This window comes from Gobius niger (genome assembly GCF_951799975.1).
Source record: "Gobius niger genome assembly, chromosome: 8".
NCBI classification, from domain to species: Eukaryota; Metazoa; Chordata; class Actinopteri; order Gobiiformes; family Gobiidae; genus Gobius; species Gobius niger.
The window spans coordinates 3,041,470-3,064,050 of record NC_136859.1 but is presented as its reverse complement, the minus strand read 5'-3'; the positions used below and the strand labels follow the sequence as shown (position 1 = coordinate 3,064,050).

General features: G+C 45.5%; 1 protein-coding gene, 1 long non-coding RNA gene and 1 pseudogene across 3 annotated transcripts in view; 1 reads left to right on the top strand and 2 right to left on the bottom strand.

The window, feature by feature from the left end:
* The window catches only part of LOC306966347, a 347,602-nt gene that overhangs the window by 98,146 nt on the left and 226,875 nt on the right, over nt 1–22,581 (bottom strand). The gene's annotated exons all lie outside the window — the stretch shown is intronic.
* The window catches only part of LOC306966680 (NACHT, LRR and PYD domains-containing protein 12-like), a 70,326-nt pseudogene that overhangs the window by 46,679 nt on the left and 1,066 nt on the right, over nt 1–22,581 (bottom strand). Inside the window, exons 3-8 of the transcript in view lie at nt 22,539–22,578; nt 22,251–22,443; nt 19,819–21,972; nt 19,584–19,751; nt 19,441–19,487; nt 19,092–19,209 (exon numbers count right to left, since the gene is read on the bottom strand). The product of the transcript in view is annotated as an NACHT, LRR and PYD domains-containing protein 12-like (transcript). The remainder of the gene's footprint in view (nt 1–19,091; nt 19,210–19,440; nt 19,488–19,583; nt 19,752–19,818; nt 21,973–22,250; nt 22,444–22,538; nt 22,579–22,581) is intronic.
* On the top strand, nt 6,315–11,002 carry LOC306966681 (NACHT, LRR and PYD domains-containing protein 3-like; the record flags this gene model as incomplete). Its single annotated transcript, XM_079561493.1, has 10 exons — nt 6,315–6,319; nt 6,456–6,596; nt 6,852–6,989; nt 7,180–7,219; nt 7,315–7,507; nt 7,600–9,580; nt 9,654–9,821; nt 9,889–10,056; nt 10,153–10,199; nt 10,431–11,002. 10 exons carry the CDS (start codon nt 6,315–6,317, stop codon nt 11,000–11,002), a joined length of 3,453 nt encoding a protein of 1,150 aa, XP_079417619.1.

Genomic DNA, 22,581 nt, shown 5'->3' with positions numbered 1-22,581 from the left:
TTTATTCGAAAAACAGGCCCCCGTTTTTCCGTCCTCTGTCTGGTCTTTGTGGACGAGCTCGGTCACGTCTCACTTCACCTCGTTTGGAGCCATAGGAATACACTGGGAGTTTTGCGTGACTGAGCGCTCACACAAAGACCAGACAGGTTCACATCAACTCGTCTAAGCTCAGGCAAGAGTCTCAGTGTGGAAAAATGTTGCATTGTCGCTGTGTTTATCACAAGTGTTTGTATCTTTTGTGGCTTCTCTGTTGCTTTTTCATCACTCTTTGTTCATGTTTTAATTTTTGGTGCGTCTGTGAAGCCACTCATGAATAATATTATTGTAATATTTAAATCACTGAACGCAGGTCACGTGGGGCTTTTATTGACAGTTGTTTTAAGAAGAAAAGTCACTTATTAAACCTCTTAACTCCCGCCTGAACCGAGAAGATCTTTTTCCAAACGTCATCAGATTTTTTTGTTGGGTATTCAACTCACTTTTGTAACTTTTTTGTCACATTTTTGTCATTTTTTTGTCACATTTTTTCTTACTTTTTTTGTAATTTTTTGTCCATTTTTCCCCCATTTTTTTCATAAATTTTTCAACAATTTTTTTTCATTTTTTTGTCAAAATTTTATCATATTTTTGTATTTTTTTGTCGGATTTTTGTCTTTTTTCGTCAATTTTTTATCCATTTTTTGTCACATTTCTTGAAATTTTTTGGCACATTTTTTATCTTTTTTTTTTTCATTTATTTGTTACATTTTTGTAAATTTTTTGTCAAATTTTTATCAATTTTTTGTATTTTTTTTGTAACATTTTTTTCATTTTTTCATCAATTTTTCATCACTTTTTTGTCCATTTTTTTTGTCCATTTTTTCTTCAATTTTTTATCGATTTTTATTCATTTTTTGATCACATTTCTGTATTTTCTTTGTCACATTTTGTCACATTTTTGTCATTTTTTCGTCAAATTTTCGTCACTTTTTTTGTCACATTTCCATCATTGTTTTCGCCTCAGTTCTGTCTCTATTTTCACAGCTTTTTCCCAGAAGCTTTTACATTGGGGTAAAGCCAAACTGGAGAAAATGTGCTCGGTTCCGGTGGGAGTTAAGGGGTGAAACAAAAGTATTATTTCTTTAGTTTTAGTGTTATTTTCTTCACTGACATACGAGAGTGCGGCGCCCTCTGCTGGAGCTCAGAGACACTACAGCTCAGCCCCAGAGCGCACAGAGGAGAGAGAGAGCGGATATCACTCTGTAAACACTTCCTTTGAAAGTGAAAGCATCAGGACGACGTGACGCAGTGAGTTTTTCTTACAATAATGTGAAATAATGACACCGTGGTTTAGTCTTTGCTTGTTCTTTGGCTCAGACCTGGTTTAGTCCGAGTTCAGTCCTGGTTTAGTCCTGGTTTAGTCCTGGTTTTTAAAGCGTTTAAGCGTTTTAGTCCTGGTTTGATCCGTGTTTTAAGACTTGGCCTAATCCTGGTTTGGACCGAGTCTAGTCCTGGTTCATTGTTGCTGGTGGAGGAATGAAAATGCTTTTGTTCTGTTTGAGTAAATTGTAAAAGTAGAAGTTGTGGAAAGACTCTGTGCATCGAATCATCAGTTTGTTTGTTTTTTATAAAACATTGTGAAAAGCCCGGGGCGTGGCTGTGCGTCAGCCTCACTACAACAGCTGCGCCTTCAGCACGAGCCGCGCCAGAGTTTGATCCAGATGCAGGCTGCTTCCGAAACGGGCAGATTGCTAAGAGCTCTTACGCCAAACCGGATGTGCGTCAGCGTCCGCCATGGCAAGTTGCTTCCGAATTGGTAAGTCAGTAAGGAAGTAGTTAGGAAAAGGAGCCTTGATGCTAACTATCTTAGCCACTTTAGCATAGGGACCTCTGGTGCTAACTAACCAGTGATTAGGAGCTATGTGCCATCCCACAAGCCACTGCGCCAAATCCCCCCACCCCCCTCGCCCCCACCCTCGAGTGATTCATGCACCACTGTTGATTGACAGGAGCACATTTAATAATAAAAATAATAATCAATCAATCAATCAAAGTTTACTTATATAGCACCTTACAACAACACAAGGAAGACCAAAGTGCTTCACAGACAGATAAAACAATATTAAAAAATCAATCAATCAAATAAGTGCGATCTAAGTCTTAAAAGCTAGTTTGAAGAGATGTGTCTTCAATCTAGACTTAAAGAGGGACAGCTCTGTGAGAACACGCAGACTGAGGGGCAGCTGTTCCACAGTTTTGGCGCTACAACCCTGAAAGAACGATCCCCCCACTGTTTGTACCGGGACCTGGGCATGTCCAGAACCATTTGATCGGCAGACCGGAGACTCTGCTGGGGCGATGTACGGTCACCAACTCAGTCAGATATAACGGAGCGAGACCGTGGAGGGCTTTAAAAACAAACATTAAAATTTTGAAATCAATCCGAAAACGGACCGGGAGCCAGTAAATAATAATAAAAAATTAAGATTCTGCACAAGCCAAACTTTATAAAAGTGATAAATCCATGTTGTCGTCCCCACAGCTCAGGCACGTGTCAGTGTTAAAGAGGAAACTCAGGAAACAGATTAAATGCTTTTGTTTTCATTTAGTAGAAACTTAAGCCACATGGATCATTTGCTGCTGTAGCTTTATGAAACAGCTGTTGAAATAAAATAACACTAAAGGGAAATGTTTGGATCATTTGGATTTATTTGTCTCCTTAAATGTCTTTGTTTGGACACTATGTTGTTGTTGGACACTGTACAGTAGGGGGCGACATGCACTTTTGTTTGGCCTGCTCCACCTATAACTTTAAAGAAGAAGAAAAACAGCTGTTGGTGATGTCCCTTCCATTTCCCCTGTTTAAGGACGGACGGATTGTTCAAAATGCAGCTGAAGCTCTAGTTCCCTAACTGCACAGATCTAACAGTTGACCCCATGAAAGGTTAAGGAGTTAGTTGCTAGTGTTAGAGCTTAGAGGCTACAATTTGATGGTTTCGGATTGAGCCGCAGTTTCTTTGCTCTCGGTCATAAAGAGGGAGGAGCCAGTGCGCGCGCCTCAGACTGACGTGACTTCATTTCTAACAGGAGTTTTCCTCATTCTGATCTGAGGAGCGAGAGGAGCAGCAGAAGCGTCTGCGCCTCATCATCGCCTCCTCCTCTGCTGCTCACTTTGTGTCTGTCTCATGCAGAGACTGTAATGTCCTTCTTTAATGAGAGCTTAAACCAGCGCATTCACCTTTGTAGCTCCAGTGGTTTGACAGGGCGACGCAGAGGGGGCGGGGCCAGAGCGCAGAGGGGGCGGGGCCAGAGCGCAGAGGGGGCGGGGCCAGAGCGCAGAGTCTGATGTTCAGAATGAGCCAAAGCAAAACCCTCAGCTTTACCCGTTCACAGCCACAGCCTCGTTTTCAAAACTAAAAACTAAAAACGGACATTTAAATTGTTCATGTTTATTTAGGACCAGACATTCACCAGACTCAAGGGCGGAGCTTTGGTGGTGCTGTTGGTGGGACACTTTAGTGCCACATCTGAGTCCAGTCTTTGTGAAAGATCGCACAATGTCACTTTATTTTACAGCACCTTGATACATTGTAGTTTAGTTTAGTTTAGTTTATTTCTTATTTGGTGCCGTGCACCTAAAGGTGCCCGGCCCGCATGGGCTTATAAGACACAAAACGCAGACAGAAAAGCTTTAAACAAAGAGTGTCCTCTTCCGTGTAAGCATTTAACAAAAACAAATGAAATGGTTTATACTTGAACAAGAACTTTCCTCATCAGACATTTCAAACAAACATACAGCAACATCAGACAGTTTACAAAATAACTGCCTTCTCGGTTCATGATACAAAGGACAATAAAACACAAAATGTGATTCATTTTCAACATCGTTTAACTGACACAAACAACATGTCCGCTCCTCCTCTGGGACCGAGTGGAATCGTCCCGTCTCCAGAGCCAGGGCCAGAGTCCCGGACCTCAGCTGAGCACAGACTGACCTCTGACCTCTGGATAGGTTCAGGGTCACATCGGGCTCAGGACCAAAATGATCTTTAATCAAAATATAAGTTCTGAACTTTGGCTTAAACAAGACATCCTTTAACCATTAAGTTTATACTTTTCAAAGTGGACTTTTTTAATTTCTCCAACGTTACATCTTAACTTGTTTCTGAAAATAAACTGGAGATCAGCATCAACAACAATGTTCTCCATCTGCTCACTCCAAATGTATCTATTAGACAGGTCCCATTTAAAGATGTGTGTGGACAGTCGTGTGTCAGACATGTTGATAAATCTATTCCATAACCGTGTCACAAACATGCCTCACTTCACATGGTTCCCATGTCCCGTACAGAGCAAGCTTAGGGATGTTTTTGTGAACACCTAGAAAGTAGGGTGGGGTGTGGCTGTGGGTTTGTTGTTGTTTGGTGCTGGGGGCTGTGGGTTTGTTTACAGTAACCCCAGACCCAGCACCATAATCCAACACACGATCTGTACAGCTCAGTGTAGGTCTTATAACCGAGATCACGACACGTCTTAACTTTATTTATAACAGCGCTGAGAGCTCGACCTGCAGATTCAGACAGTGATGTGATCCTTCGTCAAATGTCAGATGTTCATCTACATTAAATCCAAGATATTTGTACTTTTTAGTAAAAGAAAGAACTGTGGTGCCAAAACAGAATTTAGCGTCTGATAATGCATGGGTACGTCTTCTAAAATGCATAACTTGAGTTTTATCACAATTTATCATCAGTCTCATTTTGTTGCACCAAGAATGAACAATATTCAACATTTTCTGAAGATCTGATTCCTTTTGGGCTGATAGTACAATGTCGTCTGCATAAAACAGAATACAACGTTTCAAGTCTCCCACATTAATGCCCACATCTGCCTCTTTAACTTCATTTACTAAATCATTCATGTATATGGCAAATAATGTGGGAGACAGAACATCACCCTGTGTCACGCCGTAAGGTGTCGGGAACCAGTCCGTTAAGTGGTCATTTACTTGAACACAAGAAGTTGCATTTTTATAAATAGCCTTATGGGCGACAGTGGCACAGATGGTAGAGCGGGTTGTCTCATGATCGGAAGGTCAGGGGTTCGAATCCCACCTCCTGAAAGTGCACATTGTCGTTGTGTCCTTGGGCAAGACACTTCACCCACATTGCCCCCAGTGTCTGCGTACATTGGTGTATGAATGAGAGCATGAATGGGTGAGTGGATCCTTGCTGTAAAGCGCTTTGAGTGCCTAATGTAGGTGGAAAAGCGCTATATAAGTTGAGACCATTTACCATTTACCATTAACTGAGTCATAAAATTTACTGTCAATCCCCATTTTTAATAACACATAAGTAAATCTCAATCAACACAGTCAAAAGCTTTCTGAAAGTCTATGAAACAAGCAAAGGTCGACTTTCCCTCTTGTTTTCTAGCATTTGCTATGGTGATAAGAGAATAAATGTGATCTATACAGGCTCTTTTCTTTCTAAACCTGCTCTGTTCGTCGGCCAGTAGATTAAGGGATTCCAGGTAGCAAGTCAACCTCTCATTAAGAATACTGGTATACAATTTGTATACACACCTGAGGAGACTTATTCCTCTGTAGTTCATCGTCACTCGAGCGTCTGAATTCTGTGACTCTGGAATAGGTTTGATTACAGATTTATGCCGGTCTGAGGGGACCACGCCCTGCTCAAAGCAAGTAAACAGCAAGTTATAAAGCACTGGGAACAAACCAGGCTGTTTTAGCAATTCATTAGACAAGCTGTCAAATCCAGTCGCTTTCTTAACTTTGTGTTTATCTATTGCCCCTTGGACTTCACTCTCTGTAATGTCAAAATTTAAATATGGATTAGATGAAACTTTGCAGAGAATTTGGTCTTTTAGTGCAGATATCATTTCAAAATAAAAATCATCCCACTCAGGGGACACAGAACTGCCCGAGAATAAGGCTTTACATTCAGATTCCCAATTCTTTAACACCATTTCAACATCAGAACATAAGGATCCATCTTCCAAAATCACTTCTAATGGTATTTCGTTCACTTTCCGTGGGCCAAGTTTATTTATCAGACTCCAAAATGTTTGGGGGTTATGAGTTTGATTATGTTCCATTTTTACAGCTTGGCCTCTTTGATATCTTCTCTTGTTTGAGTCTTTTATCAAACTGGTGTTTATTGTTAAAATCATATTTTAACTGTTGTTTATTTATGCTATTGCACAGGAGATACTTTTTCTTAGCCAGTCTCACATCTTTCCACATTGTAGACAGTTCCTTGATCCAGTAAGGTTGGTTTGTTGTTTTATTTGGTTTTCCAGTAGAGCACTTAGTGATGCTGTGAGATTTACCAATATCAAACACAAATTGACAGAAATCTCCATTTATTGGTCTAAACGAAAACTACTGGATTTGTTGGATCTGTTTCTAACGCCCTGTTTGTTCTGCTCTAGTGAACTCTTCTTTTGATTCTCAGAAGCTTCATCATGGACCCACCTGGACCTGGACCCGGGTCCAAACCCAGACCTAAACCTGCTCCCAGCTCTGTGTCTCTGAGAAGTGACCGCTCTAAAGGCGAACGTCCAAACTTTAAAGAACCTCCTCCTGAAGACCAGAGGTCAGTCCCATAGAGTGTGTCGTCATTGTTGTTTTTGATCATTTGGTGAAACGTCCTTTTCTTCAGAGCAAATATGAATCATCAAAAGTTGCTTCTTTAATCGATTATGACACAAACAGATCTAGAACAGACACTGAGCAAAAGGCCTGTTGTTGAATGGAAAATGAAAAGTATTTGAGCTGGACTGGACCAACCAGGTTTAAGGTTAAACTCAGTCTGTTTGTTCAAATGAACTTTTCTTCTGATTCTCAACAGCTTCAACATGGACCCACGTGGACCTGGACCCGGGTCTAAACCCAGACCTAAACCTGCTCCCAGCTCTGTGTCTCTGAAAAGTGACCAGTCCAAAGGAAACCCTCCTGCCTTTAAAGAACCTCCTCCTGAAGACCAGAGGTAAGACCTGCGTAAACCATAGTCAGACCTGGTTTAGTCCTGGTTTAGTCCTGGTTTAGTCCTGCTGTGAGCTGTAGATGGTGAGTCCTCAGCAGGTCTGTGGAGGAGCTTCTTGTGAGTCTAAATGAGTCCAAAGGCGGCTGCAGTGGTCTCTGCTCAGTCTCTAATGTTTCTGTTTGTTGGTTCACAGGGAGCCAGGCCCAAAGGAGCAGCTGGACGCCATATTCACGGTGAGTAGCCACGACTGCAGCATGTGTGGGGTTCTCTGTGGGGCTCCTCAGGTCCTCTCTTTGACTGAAACTCTTTCAATCTGATTCTATTCCAGCGTCTGGAGGAGGACATCCTGATGTTTGTCAAAGAGCAGCTGCAGAGGCTCCACAGGCTCCTGGTCTCAGAGTACCCAGAGAGTAGCTCAGAGAGTGAGGAGGAGCAGAGCAGCAGAGAGGCTGTGCTGAACATCACACTGGACTTCCTGAGGAGGATGAAGCAGGAGCAGCTGGCCGAGCGTCTGAGCTCCAGTAAGAACTCTTCCACATCTACATAACTTTAATAACTTATATTTGAGTTTGTGTCCAGTGAAGAGTTCACTGTCGTCTCTGTCTTTATTCAGGGAGTCCTGTTGGAGTTTGCAGAGATAAACTGAAGAGTCATCTGCAGCAGAGGTTCAGCTTTGTGTTTGAGGGCGTGGCTAAAGCAGGAAACTCCGCCCCCCTGCACCAGATCTACACAGAGCTCTACATCACAGAGGGAGGGGCCTCAGAGGTCAACCAGGAACATGAGGTCAGACACATCGAGACGGCGTCCAGGAAACCAGACGCTACAGAGACCAGCATCACATGTGAAGACCTGTTTAAAGGCCCCGCCCACAGACAGCAGCCAATCAGAGCGGAGCTGACTGAGGATCGACCAATCAGGACGGTGCTGACAGAGAAACAAGGAACACAAACAAAAAGAAAAAGGCCAATGAAAACAGAGTTTACAAAACCAAAGAAACTAAAGAGAATAGACCAGACAATGGAACAAATCAGAGCAGAGCAGACAGAGAAGGAACCAATCAGGACGGTGCTGACGAAGGGCGTGGCCGGCGTGGGGAAAACAGTGCTGACTCAGAAGGTGAGTCTGGACTGGGCTGAAGGCAGAGCCCACCAGGACGTCCAGCTGCTGTTCCCCTTCACTTTCAGAGAGCTCAATGTGCTCAGAGACACAGAGTACAGCCTGGTGGAGCTGCTGCACCACTTCTTCAGTCAAACCAAAGGTCTCTGCAGCTTTCAGCAGCTCCAGGTGCTCTTCATCTTTGACGGTCTGGACGAGTGCAGACTTCCTCTGGACTTCAGCCGGACCCGGGTCCTGACGGAGCCCACAGAGAGCGCCTCAGTGGAGGAGCTGCTGGTGAACCTCATCAGGGGGAGCCTGCTTCCCTCCGCTCGCCTCTGGATAACCACACGCCCCGCGGCGGCCAATCAGATCCCTGCTGAGTGCGTCTCCATGGTGACAGAGGTGCGAGGGTTCAGCGACCCACAGAAGGAGCAGTACTTCAGGAAGAGGTTCAGAGACGAGCAGCAGGCCACAGACATCATCTCCCACATCAAGAGCATCCGCAGCCTGTACATCATGTGCCACATCCCAGTCTTCTGCTGGATCCTCTCCACAGTCCTGCTCCATCTGATGGAGACCAGAGAGAGAGGAGAGCTGCCCCGCACCCTCACCCAGATGTACATCCACCTCCTGGTGGTCCAGGCCAAAGTCAAGAACATCAAGTATCATGAGGGATCTGGGACAGACCTTCACTGGACTCCAGAGACCTGGGAGATGGTGCGGTCTCTGGGAAAACTGGCCTTTGAGCAGCTGCAGAAAGGAAACCTGATCTTCTACGAGAGTGACCTGAGCGAGTGTGGGCTGGACGCTGCAGCCGCCTCAGTGTACTCCGGAGTCTTCACACAGGTCTTTAGAGAGGAGCCAGGCCTGTACCAGGACAAGGTCTACTGCTTCATCCATCTGACTGTGCAGGAGTTTCTGGCTGCTCTTCACGTCCATGAGACCTTCTTCAGCTCTAGGGAGAACCTGCTGTCCTCACCACACTCCTCTGAGAGCCCTGACCCCGAGGAGAACCTGCTGTCCACACCACACTCCTCTGAGAGCCCTGAGACCTTCTACCGCTCTGCTGTGGACCGGGCCTTACAGAGTCCAAACGGACACCTGGACCTGTTCCTGCGCTTCCTCCTGGGGCTGTCTCTGCCGACCAATCAGAGCCTGCTGCCAGGTCAGCTGACTCACACAGGAAGTCACTCGACCAATCAGGAGACAGTAAAGTACATCAAACAGAAGCTGAATGAAGAGGGTCTGTCTGCAGAGAGGAGCCTGAACCTGCTCCACTGTCTGAACGAACTGAACGACCGTGAACTGATGAAGCAGATACAGTTGTACATGAGAGAAGGAAGTCTCTCCTGGTTAGATTCTCCTGCTCAGTGGTCTGCTCTGTCCTTCCTCTTACTGTCCTCAGACCTGGAGGAGTTTGACCTCAGGAAATACTGTTCCTCAGAGACAGTTCTCCTGAAGCTGCTGCCGGTCGTCAAAGCCTCCACCAAAGCCATGTGAGTCCAGACTGTATCACTTGTAGACACTTGTGTCTTGGCTCTCGTCTCTAATCGTCCTCTCTGTCCTCAGTCTGAGCGGCTGTGGCCTGTCTCCTCTCAGCTGTGCTCCTCTGGCCTCAGTCCTCAGCTCCTCCAGTCTGACTCACCTGGATCTCAGTAACAACGACCTCCAGGACTCAGGAGTGGAGCTGCTGTGTTCTGGACTGAAGAGCGCCCCCTGCAGACTGCACACCCTCAGGTGAGACGCTCCCATGATGCACTCTGTCTCTGTGTCCACATTAGAGGCTAATGCTGTGTGTCTTTAGTCTGTCTGGATGTCTGGTCTCAGAGAGGGGCGGGGCTTCTCTGGCCTCAGCTCTGAGCTCCGCCCCCTCCCACCTGAGAGAGTTAGACCTGAGCTACAACCATCCAGGACCCTCCGCCGAGCTCCTGACCGCTCTACGGGCCCCTCAGGGGCCCCTGCTCTCTCTCAGGTGAGTCCCCCCTGGACTCTCTCAGGGTCTTGTCTTTGGTCCATGGTTGGTCCAGGTCTGGTCTGGTCTACAGTAAACTGGACTTGTGTGTTTCAGGCTGGATCCTGCTGGAGAACAGTGGATGGTCCCAGGTCCGAGGAAATGTGAGTCTGTGTTTTATTCATTTCATGGAAATAACTTGAACTTCATCAGGTTTACATGATCTGTTTTTAGAGGAAAAATCTGCAAAGTGATAGATTTAATTTACAAATTATGCACCAAATCCATGCTCTTCTGAATATCTGTGTCAGACTTATTACAGCTTATTACACATGAAAGAACTCTTCAGACACAGGAACAGGAAGTGATGTCATGAGTTGTGTTTGTTTCCTCAGATTCCTGTGAGTTTTTTCTGGATCCAAACACAGCTCAGAGGAACCTCCTTCTGTCTGAGGACAAACGGACTGTGACCAGAGTGAACGAGAAGCAGCAGTATCCAGATCATGAGGACAGGTTCATGGACCAGCCTCAGGTCCTGAGCTCCACTGGCCTGAGGGGGCGCTGTTACTGGGAGGTGCAGTGGAGCGGGAGGTGGGGGTTTGATATAGCAGTGAGTTACAGAGGAATCAGACGGAGAGGAGACAGAGAGGAGAGTGGGTTTGGAATCAATGATCAGTCCTGGAGTCTGACGATCAATGGTGGAGTTTACTCTGTCTGTCACAACAAGAGAGACATATCCCTCTTCTCCCCCTCCTCCTCTCACTCAGGTGTAGTGGGCGTGTTCCTGGACTCTGAGGCTGGAGCTCTGTCCTTCTATGACGTCGGCTCTGGTGGAAAACTGTTCCACATTCACACCTTCACCTCCTCCTTCACTGAGCCTCTGTTTCCTGGGTTTGGGCTGTGGGATGAAGGTTCCTCTGTGTCTGTGTTAGATCTGAGGAGAGCGCCCCCTGGTGGACCTCTGTGACTGCGCTCTTTTATGACACACATTTGATTGACAGCTATAAGGACCAATCACAGCTGGCTCCGCCTGTAATCACTGATTCACTGTTGAAATAAAACACGTCTTTATTAAATCATCACTTGTGTGTTTGAGGCTCTGACAGATACAGGTGGAGCCGTCGCCCTGTTACCGTGAGGTCGACGGTTCACATCTCAGTCTCACCCGCACTTACTCTGTCACTGAGCAAGACACTTCACCCCAGAGGGTCAGTGGTTTAAAGTATTATTGAGTGTTTGAGACTAAAACCAGGTAGAAACTAAGCACTGGAGACAAAAACTATGTTAAAAAGTAAACAGGCGAGTGAGACGAGATCAGAGGTGGGTGATTCACAAGAAACAACTCAAACTTATTCTGCTGAACTTCATCCTATTGTACATTAGACTTTCTGTAAATATTTAGCCTCATCAAACCAAGGACTAAACCACATGTAAACCAGGCCAAAAACAGGTCTACGGCTGAAATAAACAAGACAAAGGCACCAGAGGAGGAGTCGGGACCAAGACCTCAGTGATCCTCAAACACCTCTGGCTCCGACAGCTGAGGGACAGAGGCTGATCAGGCACCTGTCTGTGTCCAGACTTTATGAATAAAAACACTTTTACCATCGCACAGAAATCTCCTCTGCACTTCTCTGAGACGGAGTCAGAGGCAAAGGAAGCCGCGCACTTCATTAATAAGACTTTATTTCATCCACTTTTTCAAACAGTTTAACATGAAGTCCCATTTAAACGGGCAGATAGACGCGCTTATTTCTTTGCTGTGTTTAAAGCCACACTTATTTGTATGATATTACTATGTATGTTTTACAGTAACATGCAGTTTTGGTGTTTGGGCCCCGTAGTCCCTGTGCTGCCTGTGTCTGCTCCGCCCCTGCTCCTGTACCTGTGTCTGGACACTGAAAATAAAACCTTTGTCTGGACTCATGACTTTCTGTTTTTGTTGCTTCTACTTCAGACGGATTCAGAGGAAATGTCTTCCCTCATTGATCAAACGTGAAACCAGAGCGTTTGTGAGGTCTTTATCAGCCTGTCTGTAATGTCTGTGCATTATATTTGCTGAAATATCGATGGCTTCGTTAGTTTCATGGCTTTTATTCTTAGCCCAACAGCGGTAACTTTCTTGGCCGCGCATAGTCAACAACTTCCACATACACATCCGGTTCCTCTGTGTAGTAACATTTCACAATAAAATACATGTTGCTGTGAACATCACATTTGCAACTTTTCTCTTATATTATGAATAGTGTCAGAAGGTAAACACTTTATCCTTTAAACGCTATTGTAACCTTATACCATTACTGAACAATGTGCTTACTATAGCATAGCTGTAACATTTTAAATAAAACATGTATTAGTATCACTGACTTGTGAACACGGTATCAGCACAAATCACAACATTGCTCACATGACCATGAACATTTGCACTGATCGTTACAAATAGCAGATCAAACTTTAGGTGTAATGTACTCATTTAAATGAGCAGGTGAGTGTTGGTTAACTCGGGATGGACATCTGGGCATAACAGTCACAGGAGGATTGTCATTAGGATCAGGGGGAACATTTTGAAGCTCAGGTGAAACCTTCTTGAAGAATGACGCGTTCCTGACAACTGAGTGTCCGTCTCTTGTGGCTGTTACTGCAGAACCTCTGACTTTGGTCACTCTGTATGGTTTGGTGTTATACGGTGGTGACAGTTTATTGTGCTTGAGTTGGCGACGGTGTCACCTGTAGTAAGTGAGTGAGGTGTGGCATGACGCTTTGCATCAGCAGTGTTTTTCATCTTGGTCTTTGCGTTAGTGTCCTTTGTTCTCACTTCTGCATCTGAGCATCGTTTTGCTACTGAAACAAGGGAGTTCTGTAAACATCTTACGTTGGAAAAGTACCTCAGCTGGTGAACTTGCAGTGGTTCTGTGAGGTGTGGATCGATATTCACGCAGGATGATGTTGAGTTGCTTTTTCCAGGGAATGCCTTGTGCTTTGCCTAAGGTTCTCATGAATCTTTCGGCAGTGGCATTGGCTTGAGGCTAAAGAGGTGTTTTTCTGCGATGGTGAAATCCCAGGTCGTCTGCAAACTGTGAAAAAGAGTCACTGTTAAATGGCGGTCCATTGTCTGTCTTCACCACCCTGGGGATTCCAAACATGGAGAACACTTGATGTTGAACGCACATTTTCAACAATGGGGTAGCGAGAGTCATCATCTGTAATGACAAACAGATATTCTCTGGTGGGCAATGGTCCATAAAAATCTGCGCTTACACTATGCCACGGTGCTTCAGGTAATGGTGACATTTGTAACGGTTCGTTTTGAGTGATTGGTGTATTAGCTTGACATGCCAGGCAATTATGTACTGTTGCCTCTGCTTTGCGATCAATGTCCGGAAACCATACCTTGGTTCGGAGCAATGCTTTCGTCCTGACGATGCCCTGATGTCCTTCATGGGCGAGTTGTATCGCTCTCTCTTGCAGGACAGTTGGAATAACAATCCGAGTGTCCCTGAGAACAATGTCCGAGGAGTCAGTTACAGTTAGTTCACTGCAGACATGCTGGAATAGTTTTAGTATGTCAGCATGTTGTGACTTGTCTGTGTGATGCCACGTGTTGTCTCTGATGTGACCAACAACTTCTTGTAAAACAGGATCTTTCAGTGTTTCTGTTTTTATTTCTTGAAGCGTCATAGCTTTTGGAGTGGAATGGTATGAAAAGTTCACTTACTCCTCTGCAACCTTGCTCGCACGAGTGCTTTCACTCGTATGTGATGGCAGTGGATGGCGAGACATAAAGTCAGCTGGGTTGTCCACACCTTTCCTGTGTTCCACTCTAAAGTTGTATGGCTGAAGTCTTAGTCCCCATCTTTCAATCCTGGCTGGTGGATTTGACCTTGGGTTGTTCCAAATAATCTCAAGCTCTTTGTGATCAGGGCACGGCCCCCTATGGCCCGCCCATAGCGACGGGTATGCCTGAGATATTCATCGCTGTGGTATAGTTCTCAAACCTTTGGAGCCATTTTGTCCAACGAGGCCCGACTGAACCAGGTTCGCTCTCTGTGTCAGAAGCTGGGAGTGGAGAAGCGTGTGTAGCCATGCTCGTTTTGTTTTTTTGGCTTTTTCGCTGCTTTCTCCGTCTTCTCCGCAAAAAAAATCAACGGCTTCCGTACGTGCGTTGTCTTTGCCTTTACACTCGTCGCCAATGTAACGTCTGTGCATTATATTTGCTGAAATATTGATGGCTTCGTTAGTTTCATGGCTTTTATTCTTAGCCCAACAGCGGTAACTTTCTGGGCCGCGCATAGTCAACAACTTCCACATACACATCCGGTTCCTTTGTGTAGTAACATTTCACAATAAAATACATGTTACTGTGAACATCACAACGATGACATCGCTGAGCTTTTACAAACAACGACAGTGCACATAATCGTAGTAAAGTGGACAGCTGTTGTGCCGCCATGACACCGGCTCCGATAGCGTTTGACGTCAGGGCTCAGAGGTGTGTGGGCGGAGTAAGGAAACTGAACCCCCTTTATTCACCTTATTCCGGAGGCTCGCGAGGGCGTCGCCGTGAATTGTGCCCGCCCCTTTTCTCCTATCAGTTAACATGGGGCTGGAGAAGTCCAGATAAAATCAGTCACTACACGAAAACAAAGCCGTTTTCAGGCCGTGCAGAGAAACGCTGCAGTGTCGACATGTCGGTGCAAATGAACATCGGACATTTTAACACATTGAGGCCGCGCTGTTTTGGGGATTTAGCTGCAACAATCCAGACCGTTTTTCATGATATTTGTAGCAGCACAGCGTGTTCTGTGTTATAGCTTTATAACGTTTGAAAGACGAGAATCTAAGCTCTCCACAGGTGAAAACAGTTTCATTCACTCCAAAGCTAAACAGAGGCTAGTTTTGGTCAAAATGATCTAGATTCTGAGATAATCAATGTTTTATCAAACATTCTCCTCCGATTAACTCCTCTCTCCTCTCTGTAGGACACTAACGTTATGGGAAAAGGCAAATGCCCAAATATACAGCATATTAGTTCAAGTCAGTTTTCAACAACAACATTGTTGACATGTTTTGAAACACCGCGTGTTATCGATCCATCTAAAAAAATAAAAAAATCAGTTTTTGGCACTCAATGTGTTAATAAGGTTAAGGCTCAACAGTCCCACCCACTTCAGGTCAGTGTCGGGTCCAACATAAAAAATCCCATGTATTTTTAGCATTGACGTTTTGAAAAAGTCAAAGATTAAGAGTTTAACGTCACAGCACGGCTAATCAGCTCTGTGCTAACACGGACATGAAACATACAAGGTCAGATTGAAGATTTGCCTAAAACTGCAAAGTTATGAAAGTAATTTTGTCGTATTTTAAGTATTGTTTCTTCCTTGTAAAATACCTGCACAAGTGTCTGTCGTTAGCACATAGCTGATGAGCCGGCGTCGTGCCTTTAAACTCTTAATAATTTACGTTTTCGAAAAGTCAAGACTAAAAATACGTGGGATTTTTTTGGCGCACCCGACATTCACACTGTCACATTTGGAACCCCACATGCCCACATGTGTAAGAAAATCCTGATGCCCCTAGTGGACAGTGCGTTCCACGACAGCAGCCATTCCCACAGGACGCCTTAAATCGATCCAAAAACGGCCCCGGATAATAATATATTTACTCTGTTCTGATGAATTTGACTTTAGGCTATTATTATTCACACTGAGAGGCTTCATGGACCTTTTAGAAAATAAAACACCAGAGTTTCAGAGTGAATTTGTTTGATTTGAGTTTCCACCACTGAGTCTGGAGTGAATGAATAATGACGACACTGTAATCATTAACACAGGCTTGAAAAACACAATACAAACATTTCTGTATCACAATCTGCAGAGTAGAAAGAAAATGATCGATAATTGAGAAGTGCCTTTTTTGGCGCAGTCTCCACCAGAGGGCGTCCTTTCCCACGTGTATGTTCCAGATGTGCAATGTGGCGTTGACATAATAACAGTCAGAGATCATTTACATCTTTGTCGCTCGTCCTGCCTAAAGTCATTTTGATTTTTAACATAAATGACATGACACACATATGTAACCCAGTCTCTCCTTTTTGCTGTTTTGTATTTACGCACTTTTATTTTGAAATACATTTATTTTGAAAAGGGGAAGTGTGATCCCCTCACTCAAACTTTATTTTCCTGTTTTCACGGTCACGTTGGGCGATAATGACCTTTTGATTTGTTAAAAATGGTATTAGTCCCGCCTCCCGAGCTGCGGAGCCGAATCACTCACTAGTTTTCGGTCTTTCGCGCTCCGGGAATGAGCGGGACAGGCTGGAGACGGTCCGAGACAAAACCTTTAGGTCTGGTCAGTTTTATATATAAAATAATTTTGTATTTTGGTTGATTTGGAATAATTGTTGTGTGAAGTGGAAGGAGCACGAGCTGGAGAGGCTGTTCCTCACGATGCCTCATCTTGGTAAGTCCATAACATGTGAGGATTAGAAAAACATGCTAGCGCGATGCTAATATTAGCACGATGCTAATGCTAATCTCGAGGGACGTTTTTTTGTTTGAAAGCGATGTAAAAGCTATTTTTGGTAAAGACGTGGTTTCTACCAAATTCTAGTTTAGTTCATAAAACACAGAGAAGCACTTTTGGTTGTTTTTGCGCTTTTTTTGATCCAATGTAATTATTATTTTTGAAGTTTATTGTACATTTTTCATGGTTTGTAATAGAGTTCGGGAAAGTCCACAGTTGCCATGGAGATCCGCCATCTTTGCAGCTGTTAGCAAACATTTCCATTGACTAACATGAGCTAAAAACAGTATAAAAAGTGGAGAAAAAAGCCGTGGATCAGCTCCGTTAGCTGCTGAGTTACTGCTGGTAAAAGCATCTAACTCACTGTGGTGTCCAAGTGTTTTAATGTGAACATTAATCCCATAATGCTTAGCGATATGACGTCACATTCATGAACTCTATATGAAAGTGCACAGTAATTCTTCTGTGATGCTAAACCCAGTAGCACAGATGAGGTTTTACTGAAGTGTTGATTCTGAAGGAGAATTTCTGAATTCATTAGTTTCATTTCATGAGTTATAAAAAGTTAAAATTCATTTAAAATCAATGTGTTGATTAGTTAAAAAATATTGAATCATAATATGGTTAAATAATAATAAAAAAACGATAAAAAGAGAAATTAATTTGCTTGTTTTACATGGATTAAAAACTATTTCATGTATTAGAAAGAATATTTGAGTTAAAAACATGCATGTGAAGTATTACTGTGTATTTTTAAAGATATAAAGAACAAAGCTATAACAATTGAGAAGAGACAGGATAACAGAGTTTTATTCATCTGTAAACAATAATACCATTATTGTTGTGCAGGCTGGTTTTTCATGGTTAAGAAAACCCTGGATGGATTTCCTGGATTCTCTCTGGACGGAGACGTCGAGCCTGTGCCCAGAACAGAACTGAACGTCGAAGAACAACCGTCTTTCTACCAATATCCGAGAGGTAACGCCTTAAAACACCACTTTAAAGGAAAAAGATCTGAACAATGAAGACGATTGACTTGACTTACGACTTAAACAAAGTGAAACACTGAGCTCAATGGGACTGGGGAGTTATTTTTGGCTCTGCTTATTGTTACATATTGTAAATCTGGTTACTAAATAATACTTTTTCTTCTTGCACATTCACCTTAGTTCCTATTGTAATCCTATTGAACCTGGCAACTGGTCTATAGTTTTAATTTCACCTAATCTACTTACCGTGAGTCCGGGGTTACACATAGTCCTCACATCACTACGAGTTTGGCTGCCGTACTTTTTATGTAAGTATGTAAGTTTATTTGTATAATATGAGTCAGTCTGTCTCTCTATATGTCCCACCACCGTAACATCTGCACATCCCACACCCACAGCTGCTTTGGCCTTAAAGAGGGGAGATTATACTGGCAGGTGTATGATCTCAAACCCGTCGTTATCACTGTCTTACACTTTGTTTCCTTTTTTATTTTGAGAAACAGTGAATGTTTCAAGTTTCAGTTTTAAAAAGCACAAACTAAAAACATCAGTTGTTTCCTTTCACCAGGCCGATAATCGTGAATAATCGTAAAATCACGATATTTTAGAATCAGGATAGTTTTTATTGCCATTGTTTGAGAACAGGTTCACAAAGTAGGATTTTTTCTCGGTACAATCGTGCAACATAAAACATAAAACACAGAATTTAGATCAAAATAAGCAACTTTAAAACTATAAGGCTATGAGGGCATGAAGAAGATTAATGAAATACATAGTTTTTGTCTCCAGTGCTTAGTTTCTACCTGGTTTTAGTCTCAAACACTGAATAATACTTTAAACCACTGACCCTCTGGGGTGAAGTGTCTTGCTCATTGACAGAGTAAGTGCGGGTGAGACTGAGATGTGAACCGTCGACCTCACGGTAACAGGGCGACGGCTCCACCTGTATCTGTCAGAGCCTCAAACACACAAGTGATGATTTAATAAAGACGTGTTTTATTTCAACAGTGAATCAGTGATTACAGGCGGAGCCAGCTGTGATTGGTCCTTACAGCTGTCAATCAAATGTGTGTCATAAAGGAGTTCAGTCACAGAGGTCCACCAGGGGGCGCTCTCCTCAGATCTAACACAGACACAGAGGAAACTTCAGCCCTCACCCCAAACCCAGGAAACAGAGGCTCAGTGAAGGAGGAGGTGAAGGTGTAAATGTGGAACAGTTTTCCACCAGAGCGAACCTCATAGAAGGACAGAGCTCCAGCCTCAGAGTCCAGGAACACGCCCACTACACCTGAGCCAGAGCGAGAGGAGGAGGTGGAGAAGAGGGGTGTTTCTCTCTCGTTGTGACAGACAGAGTAAACTCCATCATCGATCCTCAGCCTCCAGGACTGATCATTGTCTCCAAACCTCCTCTCCTCTCTGTCTCCTCTCTGTCTGATTCCTCTGTAACTCACTGCTATATCAAACCACCACCCGCTCCACTTCACCTCCCAGTAACAGCGCCCCCTCAGGTCAGTGGAGCTCAGGACCTGAGGCCAGTCCATGAACCTGTCCTCATGATCTGGATACTGCTGCTTCTCTCTCACTTTGATCACAGACCGTTTGTCCTCAGACAGAAGGAGGTTCCTCTGAGCTGTGTTTGGATCCAGAGAAAACTCACAGGAATCTGAGGAAACAAACACAACTCATGACATCACTTCCTGTTCCTGTGTCTGAAGAGTTCTTTCATGTGTAATAAGCTGTAATAAGTCTGACACAGATATTCAGAAGAGCATGGATTTGGTGCATAATTTGTAAATTAAATCTATCACTTTGCAGATTTTTCCTCTAGAAACAGATCATGTAAACCTGATGAAGTTCAAGTTATTTCCATGAAATGAATAAAACACAGACTCACATTTCCTCAGACCTGGGACCATCCACTGTTCTCCAGCAGGATCCAGCCTGAAACACACAAGTCCAGTTTACTGTAGACCAGACCAGACCTGTACCAACCATGGACCAGAGACAAGACCCTGAGAGAGTCCAGGGGGGGCTCACCTGAGAGAGAGCAGGGGCCCCTGAGGGGCCCGTAGAGCGGTCAGGAGCTCGGCCGAGGGTCCTGGATGGTTGTAGCTCAGGTCTAACTCTCTCAGGTGGGAGGGGGCGGAGTTCAGAGCTGAGGCCAGAGAAGCCCCGCCCCTCTCTGAGACCAGACATCCAGACAGACTAAAGACACACAGCATTAGCCTCTAATGTGGACACAGAGACAGAGTGCATCATGGGAGCGTCTCACCTGAGGGTGTGCAGTCTGCAGGGGGCGCTCTTCAGTCCAGAACACAGCAGCTCCACTCCTGAGTCCTGGAGGTCGTTGTTACTGAGATCCAGGTGAGTCAGACTGGAGGAGCTGAGGACTGAGGCCAGAGGAGCACAGCTGAGAGGAGACAGGCCACAGCCGCTCAGACTGAGGACAGAGAGGACGATTAGAGACGAGAGCCAAGACACAAGTGTTTAAATACAGTCTGGACTCACATGGCTTTGGTGGAGACTTTGACGACCGGCAGCATCTTCAGGAGAACTGTCTCTGAGGCCTTGTATTTCCTGAGGTCAAACTTCTCCAGGTCTGAGTCTGAGGACAGTAAGAGGAAGGACACAATAGACCACAGAGCAGGAGAATGTAACGAGGAGAGATATCCTCCTCTCATGTATTTCTTTATCATCTCCATCAGACGGTGGTCGTTGAGTTCGTTCAGACAGTGGAGCAGGTTCAGGCTCCTCTCTGCAGACAGACCCTCTTCATTCAGCTTCTGTTTGATGTACTCTACTGTCTCCTGATTGGTCGAGTCACTTCCTGTGTGAGTCAGCTGACCTGGCAGCAGGCTCTGATTGGTCGGCAGAGACAGCCCCAGGAGGAAGCGCAGGAACAGGTCCAGGTGTCCGTTTGGACTCTGTAAGGCCCGGTCCACAGCAGAGCGGTAGAAGGTCTCAGGGCTCTCAGAGGAGTGTGGTGAGGACAGCAGGTTCTCCTCGGGGTCAGGGCTCTCAGAGGAGTGTGGTGAGGACAGCAGGTTCTTCTCGGGGTCAGGGCTCTCAGAGGAGTGTGGTGTGGACAGCAGGTTCTCCCCAGAGCTGAAGAAGGTCTCATGGACGTGAAGCGCAGCCAGAAACTCCTGCACAGTCAGATGGATGAAGCAGTAGACCTTGTCCTGGTACAGGCCTGGCTCCTCTCTAAAGACCTGTGTGAAGACTCCGGAGTACACTGAGGCGGCTGCAGCGTCCAGCCCACACTCGCTCAGGTCACTCTCGTAGAAGATCAGGTTTCCTTTCTGCAGCTGCTCAAAGGCCAGTTTCCCCAGAGACTGCACCATCTCCCAGGTCTCTGGAGTCCAGTGAAGGTCTGTCCCAGATCCCTCATGATACTTGATGTTCTTGACTTTGGCCTGGACCACCAGGAGGTGGATGTACATCTGGGTGAGGGTGCGGGGCAGCTCTCCTCTCTCTCTGGTCTCCATCAGATGGAGCAGGACTGTGGAGAGGATCCAGCAGAAGACTGGGATGTGGCACATGATGTACAGGCTGCGGATGCTCTTGATGTGGGAGATGATGTCTGTGGCCTGCTGCTCGTCTCTGAACCTCTTCCTGAAGTACTGCTCCTTCTGTGGGTCGCTGAACCCTCGCACCTCTGTCACCATGGAGACGCACTCAGCAGGGATCTGATTGGCCGCCGCGGGGCGTGTGGTTATCCAGAGGCGAGCGGAGGGAAGCAGGCTCCCCCTGATGAGGTTCACCAGCAGCTCCTCCACTGAGGCGCTCTCTGTGGGCTCCGTCAGGACCCGGGTCCAGCTGAAGTCCAGAGGAAGTCTGCACTCGTCCAGACCGTCAAAGATGAAGAGCACCTGGAGCTGCTGAAAGCTGCAGAGACCTTTGGTTTGACTGAAGAAGTGGTGCAGCAGCTCCACCAGGCTGTACTCTGTGTCTCTGAGCACATTGAGCTCTCTGAAAGTGAAGGGGAACAGCAGCTGGACGTCCTGGTGGGCTCTGCCTTCAGCCCAGTCCAGACTCACCTTCTGAGTCAGCACTGTTTTCCCCACGCCGGCCACGCCCTTCGTCAGCACCGTCCTGATTGGTCCCTCCTCTTTCAGCTCGGCTCTGATTGGTCGATCCTCTGTCTCCTCTCCTCTGATTGGTTGCTGTCTGTGGGCGGGGCCTTTAAACAGGTCTTCACATGTGATGCTGGTCTCTGTAGCTCCTGGTTTCCTGGACGCCGTCTCGATGTGTCTGACCTCATGTTCCTGGTTGACCTCTGAGGCCCCTCCCTCTGTGATGTAGAGCTCTGTGTAGATCTGGTGCAGGGGGGCGGAGTTTCCTGCTTTAGCCACGCCCTCAAATACAGAGCTGAACCTCTGCTGCAGATGACTCTTCAGTTTATCTCTGCAAACTCCAACAGAACCTGAATAAAGACAGAGACAACAGTGAACTCTTCACTGGGCAGTAACACCACATCATGTTTATGAACACTAGAGGGCAGTATAATGTTCCTCATATAGACAATCAATAAAAGAATGACTCTGTTAAACTGTGGTATTTCTTAGCGCCATGATCTGTGGGTCAGAACTAATAATCCTCTGTGACCAAAGTCTGAGCTGAAATGACTGTTCATTCTGAAGTGAAACAGGTCAGATCCAGGTGTGAGCTGCTCCTCTGATGGACTGTAGACCGAGTTCTTACTGGAGCTCAGACGCTCGGCCAGCTGCTCCTGCTTCATCCTCCTCAGGAAGTCCAGGGTGATGTTCAGCACAGCCTCTCTGCTGCTCTGCTCCTCCTCACTCTCTGAGCTACTCTCTGGGTACTCTGAGACCAGGAGCCTGTGGAGCCTCTGCAGCTGCTCTTTGACAAACGTCAGGATGTCCTCCTCCAGACGCTGGAATAGAATCAGATGTAAAGAGTTTCAGTCAAAGAGAGAACGTGAGGAGCCCCACAGAGAACCCCACACATGCTGCAGTCGTGGCTACTCACCGTGAATATGGCGTCCAGCTGCTCCTTTGGGCCTGGCTCCCTG